Raw genomic sequence first — 8,548 nt, forward strand, 5'->3', positions numbered from 1 at the left:
AGTTTCACTAGACTTCACCAACTTTGCATAAAGCTGTAACAATCTCTTGTGAAACACTTGAGCAATTCAACATAAATCTGGTATCAAAGATAGCCGAGCTTAAAGTGCTTTAATTGAATTTTATACAAGTAACAGAACATGTATTTAATTTGGGATTGCCGATTTGTACTTTAAACGGACACAGGCTTTCCGTTCTTAGAATCACCGCACCGCATGCAGCTTGCTCAGTACAGAAGAGCATACAGATACACACTCATTTATACAACTAACCTTGTCCATTTGAGATGATTTTTGCAAATAATGTTAAACATCCCATTAAGTTACCTGTGACTTCAGCCGGAGATGCCGTGCACCTTTCTCATTGCCTGACCACCCAGGGATGAGGTGTCCCCTCCTTGTTCTGCCCAACAGTGGCACCCAGCGTCGAGTGGTTTGAGCAACACTTTGGGAAACGGCTGCCGTTCAAGTTCCCGCTCACCGGATTTCCTAAACACAGCTACAGTCAGCCCAAACGCACTAGCTGTTTGACTACTGAGGTTCAAACTGCTACCCACTATTGCAACTGTCTAGAAAGCCCGAGGCTACCATCGCTGGTGACCACTAGCCAGAGCTAGGAAAAATGCACAGCAGAGAGGGCAGTCAGCCACGTCCAAACCGGAGGCTGTTTACTGTAGGGTCAAACACATCAGCAAACTTGTTCTTTTAAAAAACAAGTATGCCACCTCAAGCAATGAGATATTTTTATATATCCTTTTCTAAATAGCTACAGACTGTGAAAGGATTCCTGGGCAAGAGATTATTTTGCCCTTGACGATGCAGCTCTGTTTTTCTAAAGGTCCAGTTTCCAGGAGTGCGATACAGTGCATCAGACAGACTACACTCGATGCAATTTCCCAAAAATCAAAAGCAGTAGTAGGGCTAACAAAGCCCCCAGACATGAAAAGGCATTCAGGAATGTCCATACTAAGTTGTTTTCCATCAGTGGCCAGAAAAGGACGATGATTCAGATTTTGGGCATTAACCAGACACAAACACGCAGAGGTGAGCCCAGATGGACAGTCCAAGACTGAACTCTGAAAAGATTCCATTTAACATTCTTCCCTTTTACAGAGAGAAATTGGTTTCAGGTGATTCACATGTAAAGTCTCTGTAAATAAGTACAGAGAGGTCAAATGTCAGGATGGCATGTCAAAGAGACAGAAGATAGGAGAAGCAAGCTATGAAGTGCCGAGAAGGCAGCACAAACAGAACAAATGCTTTTCTCACTAAACCAAGGCTGAACTGAAAGCATTATCAGAAAAGTCTGTGAACCTCAATTTTAACAAGTTTAAACTCCCTCATACTGTAGCATAAGGGACTGCCAGAAGGGGATTAAACTGACATTGGAATTAGACTGATCAATAGATTAAGATGAGATGAACGAAACCAACTTGTAACTCAGCCGCTTCCTTCCCATGAAGTGCTCTGGCTTCTAAAAAACCCTATCACTTCTAACAAAGGTAGAAAATATTCAGCACTACAGTAGTCAAGCTTCTTCAAAAAATTTAATAAGACAAATGTCTTCATAATACAGGTAAATTGTACATCATAGATTACATGTTTGTAAGTGAACTGAATTAGTCTTTTCGTAATTGGACAGTTTCCTCTTTAATTCCATCTTTCGTGACAATGCAAATCTTAAGTGCATCCCCAGTGTACACATCTCTCTCAGCAGCAGAAATAAAGACATCTTTAACCAGCTGCAAAGCCTTTTCCAGGGTCAGAGGTACGTGTTCCACATTCTGCATGTTCTTGAAGCCAATCTAAGAAAATATGAAAATGCATTTTAAAGGAAGTACAATCCATCTAGCATGAAAGCTGTTTCAGTCTCTGCACTAGAATGAGCAGATTTATACAAAAAGAAGTAGTTGATCTATTTTAGAAACCCAAAGCTGGCAAAAGTATTCCTCCACACAGTTCACAGCTGCGTGATCAGAACTTTGCCAACGCTGATACTCTTACAGAAGTAACTAGAAGCAGATCCCGTATACAGCCACCAGCACAGCTCCTCCCACTCATTCAGCATATACACATCTCTCACAATGAACGCTCAGATCTGAACTGATCTAATTCTTCAGAAACATCTCACTGGGTTAGCAGTATCAGAACTGCACACAAGCCTTTTCTCTACTCGTTTGTAGTTAGGAACATTTCTTAAAGGCAAATATTCCTCAAAGTACCTAGAATTCAAAATAACAGTCTATACCGGAGCATAACCGGTCCTATTAAATGAGTATTTTAGCTGATAAACTCAAGTGTCCACTTAAGCATCAGAAAAGGAAAAGGAGGGGAAGGGTCACTTTCTTTGCCTCAAACTCATAAGCGATAAAAAGCCACTTATGACAACTTTGTTTCTGCAGATGGTATTTTATTTTCTTCAGTTAATAAAGTTCAAAGCTAAGTCAAAGCTGAGAACCTGGAGTTGTTTAAATAAAGAAAAAAAAGGAAAGATTCTATTCCTTTCTCAGCTGATAAGAACTAGAAGTACTTATTGCTTTGTTAAGCATAGAAGTTGTCAACTGAGCCCGATGTCGACACTAAATACCAACACCAATGTCAGAGAATAAAATGAGTAAAACATGTTTTGGTATTTCTCTCATTCAGCAGTTAACAGCTTCAATTAAATATGAAAATATTCAAGTATTTTTAGACAGATTTAATTGAGTAAGTTTCCAGCAGTTTTATGTAAGAACATTCTTAGAAAATAAGTGTCCAAGTTGCACAAAACTTAAGACTTTTAAACAAGTGTGTGTTAAGTAATAAAATGTATTACATAGACCTACTAATTCTATCTTCTTAATTTAGTACTATTTTATGCTAAGTAACAGGCGTATTTATGTTATCAGCTGGAAAAAAAAAGCAGAACAAAACAGAAAAAAACCCAAACAGCTTCTACAGGAAACGTAATTCCCCAATTAAAACATCTACCTGTATTTCAAACAGGCAGTCCACTGTTTGTAGCATATTAAAAACCTGAACACATTCTAAAGCAAAACTTTGATTTCTCCTAAGAAGGTAAAGCCACACAATTTATACATGTATAGATTAACAGTCCTACCTGTAATACATTTAAAACTTCTCTCAAAAGTAATATTCCCTAGAAGTAAAGCTAAATTAATTTGAATGTCGCAAACATTTACTGAGATAATAAAAGGGGAAAAAAACCAAACCAAAACAAAAAACCAAACCAACCAAACAAAAAACCAAAACCAAATAAATGAAAAACAACAACAAAAAAATATTTTACCTGGTTATCAAGCAAGGGTTGCAGCATGGCACTTGCTGATCCACCCGCTTTGAAGGAATCTCTCTGGTATGAGCCCACTGGATCAAAGCTATATACTGCTCCCTTCCCTGATAAAAAAAAACAACCAAACATGTATTCACAACCCATAAAGATTCTCAACACTGCAAAGCATTTACATCAAGCTCTCTCCATAAGCAGCCCCTGGAGTACTGCAGATCCCAGCAAACTTTAACCAAGTAATACCGCAGTATGTTCACCCAATGCCTTCTACAGTAGTCTCACTATGGTTGTGGCCTGGTACTATATGCAAGGTTATTTTCAGTATTTAAGCTATAACCATGCTCTAACAGACATTTTCCATGGTACTTACCACAGGAAAAAGTGCTGACGCAGAATAATCAAAGCAGGAGAATGTGCTAGAGCGCAGTGCTGCACAAAGAGCTCTGCTGGTTCTAAAGCTAGCACAAAGAAGCAGTTTAGCCATCGTTCTTGAACGATACAGTTCTTGGAATTACCTCCAGAGTGTGTGCTTGGATGCCTCTGCATCGCCTTCCCAGAACCAGAGATGATGCTCTGGTCTCTTACGCACTTCCCTCTGGACTCAGGCCAGGTTGTGCAAAGCTTATTAGCTTGCGCCAACATCAGAGATGCAGACGTGCTGTAGCTCTGAAGCATCAGCGTTTGATGAGGACCTGCTAGTCAAAACACAGCACCTGGCCAAGCTCAGCCTTTCTGTCAGGCTGCACCCGACTTAATAAACTGGCCAGTGCACGTGGCAGCACGGCACAGGTAGCTGAACAGCCGAAAAAGCTAGCAGAGATCCAGAAAGCAACACTAAATCAAAACAAATCAGTCTTGCCGGACCCAAATTAAGCCCATGCAGACAAACTTCCACTCTGATTCTTATCAACTGCTACAGCAGCCTCATAGTCTGAGATTTACCATTAGGCAGGGCAGACCAATCCCCTTCCAGACTCCATGTATCGTAGACATGTCTTAGCAAGACTGGGAAAGCAGTGTAACTTAACGGTAACAACAAACTGTGGGGAATGGCTGAAATTATCCAAACCAGACCATCTCTGAGCTCCTGCTCAAAGCCAGAGAACACAGGATTTTAGCAACTCAACCAGATCAGTGGACAAGAGCCCATTAAATCCTGGAAGGGCTGTACATTGAACTATAGCTTCTGTGTAGGAGTCATGATTTTCATTACAGGTTAGTTAAGATTTAAAAATAAATCGGTAGAAACCTCTCTCTGGAGTAAATCTTCATATTTAATAGCCTCTACCACACCCACAGGCCTGAGTAAAATATATACAATTTTACTGGTAACATCTCCTTTAAAGACACAACTAAGAAATCCAGCAAAGCTGTTATAAAGCGTTCTAGTTTAAAGTAAGAGAGGTAAGCAGTGTTAGCAGATTTCACTTGCAATCAAATAGCTGTAACAGTTTTTAGACTTTCAGACCTTCAGGAATAGAAGATCAAGTTAGCAGCAGGAACTAGGAAACAAATTAGATGCATAATATGCATTTGACCTGGGTCCATAATGCCTAAAGGCAGGTGTTAGGAATAGGAACACAAACTTTGTTATTCCATCAGTACACCTGAGATGTAAAAGGACAGCTATTCACCCACAGAAATCTAGTGTCTCTTTTTTTCTTTTTTGTTTCAAGTCTTACCTTCTTCATCAAGTCCACCAATTATGTTGTAAACATAGTAAGGAAAGAAACGTCGAGAATAGAGAATTGTAGACAGCATTGCTGCAATAGCCCCAGTAGTCATGGTCTTGTTGTTGGAATGCTTGTACATCTGCAAGTGGCACAGCGTGTCCAAGAAGAAAGGCAAACACTGAATTTTACTCTCAATCAGAATTACATTTTCGTAACCTCACTACAGAAGAAATCTGATGCTAAGCAAGATTATTAACTAGCGTGATTTCTGAAGATGTACTGGTCTAAAAGTAAAGCCTTCTTACAAGCAAAAAAATTAACATTTCTTTGAAATTTTGCAAAGAACAGATGTTGCCTCATTAGCACTATCCTCTCCAGCTCTTCTACTCTTTAGATTTGTGATGTTACACTTAGTAAGAACACAGCATGAATTTCCCCTGCCTCATCTTTCACTAGCAATACAATTATGACACAAACACTTGAAGAAAAGCAGAAAAAATTATATTTAAAATATATCATATTATTGGTCTCAAACACGATACTAAGAATATAAGTTGCTAAATACAGTAAGATAGTTACCTACCTTTAATCTTGCTTCAATAATTTTAGTAAGGGTAAGGCAGTCACCATGGAAACCACTGCATCCAATGACCGTTTGTTCTGTTCTGTGAAATGTAAAATTTTGTTGTGATTTTACATCTAGTACGAACTATATCACTTTCTCACACAGTACATTACTATGAAAACACCAAACGTATTTTCAGTTTCTCTAATGCTATCAAAACCAGTTGTCTAAAATGTAGTACCAGATATTTTGTGCATAAAAGGTAACTGCAACCTGCATCTTGGAGAGGACTCATTAAGGACCACGCAGATGTCTTTCTTCAATCCACTGACGTCCACAGCAAGACTGACAAAAAGAAATTTTTCATTTCTTCATGCAACCCTAACCCTAGCTATTACCATTCAGTCTTGCTAGAGGATCTGTTTTGAGATGGGGAGCCTGTTACATCATATCACTCAGCCCAGTTTTACTCCATCTGGCCAGAGGACCGCGTGAGGACTGTACGATGGTTATGTAAAATTTATGCTACAGAACGCGTTTGAAATTTAAGTTCTAGTGAATTGGTAAGAATCTACAAACATTCACACACACTTACAGATTAACACAAAGCAGTCATTCAGAAAACAGTTTAAATTGAAATCTTCTCTCAGTCTGTCACTAGAGTAACACAAAGCCATCAAGTGCAGTACGCACACTGTACGACAGTAATTTCCATTTGGACAGCATCAGAGAGTCAAAGACATAGTAAGGAGTTAGCCAGGAGAAACATAAGTTCATATGATCTTGTGTCATCAATAAAAAAACCCAACCAAACAAGCCAAAATATTGTTTACATAGCTGACAGCAGCCTACTAGGCAAGCACCTGCTACAGTCAGAAGTATATAAACAATATGTATTTTTAAACCAAGGGGATCCTATCTAGGTGAGTCAAGATAAGCATAAAATGAGCATAAAAAGTTCAATAGTAGAACTACTGACAAGTTTACCTCTCCTAAAACAAACACATCTTCCAAAGCACCAGATGGTTGACTAGAGACACAGTACCACTGGCAGCAGTGGGCATACTTGTGTACCAACACCAAGCGTCCTGACAAAGCAGAACGAGCTACCACAGGATTAAGTTTTGCTGCAGTTAGGACAAAAGTTCTTCTGATTATCCAGTCAAAAAACACACCCAGCTTACATTAAGCTTTGTATCATGCTAAAAATGTTCTGTTATCAGCTAACTTCAAGAGCATGCAACAAGAAATCTGGCTGTATTTACATCACATCCCATCTCATATTACAGCAAGAGTCACTGTGACTCCCAAATCAATTTTGTTAGTACCTTTTTTTCTGAGAATTCTGCTTTACAGAAAGTGATAGATCATTCCAGGCAGGTGACATGCTCAGCAATACAAAATATCTTCCATCTGTTTCAACTCTTACAAGATCTGGACTTACAGTTTGTAGCATTTTGGACTGTCGCGGCAGTGAATTGCGTAACCTTCACTCAGTCGTGTGTCAGAGGCAACAATAGAAAAGTCTTCTCCAGCAATCGCCAACACAGTCCTTAAAGAAGAGTATTCATATAATCATGACTTTTAGCACAAATATTTTCTTAGGCAACAGAGAAACAGACTAGATAGTAGTTCTATATCCAGACTCACATTTTGTCAAACATCTTATGTTCCTTGCTATGTTTCCCACTAGGAACATCCCTGCATGTGACTCAATATTAGAGGAAGAAGACACACTGAAGAAAATGTATGTTCATGGTTCTCTACTTTGACTAAAAACTGTATGGAAACTTGGTAAAACAGAGTTTCTATACAATGCAAGAACCATACTCAATGGACTAGTAATTTTAGATGTCTGCTAATGAAAGATCCTCCCTTCTTAAACAGTTTGGCTGTCCAAGCAAAAACAATCCAGCCAAGTACTAGGTATCAGTATCATTATAGTTAAATTATCATTACTTTTTAATCTGATGTTATCCTATGTTATTTACTTCCAAATAATCGGTTTTGTGATGGCCACATGTGTGCTACCATTAAGTAACAAACAGATTTCTTTGTCCTTTAAAAAGCAGTTAGGCATTATGAAAAAAAAAAAATCTAAATAACATTCTCCTGGCCAGAGCCTGTCACCAACCCAGAGCAAGCGTCTGTAAAACATCACCTACCTTTAAGGGCTATGACAAGGTAGCTTTCAACCCGGTTACAGGTTTAAAAGCTGTTAATATAACCATTACATGGGTTTCCTGAGCCACTATAAAGAAACAACCCCGGGGGAATGGAAGGCCCTTATTTTGACCCATAAAAACTCAGGGAACCCGAGTGTGCCTAAAGCCACACGGACATGCAAGAATGCCCCAAAGAGCTGCAAGGACCCGCAGGACGTTCAGCCCACTCTCCCCCGGCCTGCCCCCCTTTTCCTACGAAGACGCCCTCGCAAGAGGAGATAAACTCTCACAGAGTGCCGGGTGGAGGAAAGACTAAGACGAGGAAGACCCAGCCCTACCGCCACTCTCCTCAAGGCCCCCTCTCCGGGGAAGAGGATGCCTCAGCCCGCCCCACCCCCTGCTTGCGACTCCTCACCCTCCGTTAAAGGTGTAGGGCGAGAAGCGGTACTGCACGGCTGCACCGAGCTCGTAGCCCATCTCAGGTCTGGAGTCCGCGTAACCAGCGGTGGACAACATCGCGGCGGCCCCGCTCAGTGCTGTCTCACAGCAAAATGGCGGTACCGGAACCGGAAGTGGAGGTCCACCGCTCTAGGAGTGCCAGAGCGGGCTCATCTCGTCTGCTCTGGAGGCCGTTGGGAGCGGCGCTTGCTAGCGCCCTGCTCTCCGCGTCACCGGGCAGGGCTTTTCCCAGCCTGGGCTTGGCGGGGACCCTCGGGCACGGCGCGCAGCACCAGCCCGGCCCAAGCTCTGTCAGCCCCTGTCTCCTGAGTGCCTCGTCAACGAAGCAGGCAGGTTGATAGCAGCTGTGGTGAGGTGATCCAAGAGTCTCTTGTGTTTGGGCAGAGGGGGAGGGGGTGGT

At 41.0% G+C, this 8,548-nt stretch overlaps 1 protein-coding gene across 1 annotated transcript; it reads right to left on the reverse strand.

The window, feature by feature from the left end:
• Positions 1–1,528: 1,528 nt before the first annotated feature.
• PSMB1 (proteasome (prosome, macropain) subunit, beta type, 1) lies at positions 1,529–8,318 on the reverse strand. The gene is made up of 6 exons (XM_009706506.1): positions 8,105–8,318; positions 6,969–7,076; positions 5,543–5,624; positions 4,969–5,098; positions 3,287–3,393; positions 1,529–1,802 (listed from the first exon to the last, which is right to left on the reverse strand). The coding sequence occupies exons 1-6, from the start codon at positions 8,203–8,205 to the stop codon at positions 1,617–1,619; spliced, it is 714 nt and encodes a 237-aa protein (XP_009704808.1). The 5' UTR covers positions 8,206–8,318; the 3' UTR covers positions 1,529–1,616.
• Between the last annotated feature and the right edge of the window lie 230 nt (positions 8,319–8,548).

This window comes from Cariama cristata, unplaced genomic scaffold, assembly GCF_000690535.1.
Source record: "Cariama cristata isolate BGI_N322 unplaced genomic scaffold, ASM69053v1 scaffold7998, whole genome shotgun sequence".
NCBI lineage: Eukaryota > Metazoa > Chordata > Aves > Cariamiformes > Cariamidae > Cariama > Cariama cristata.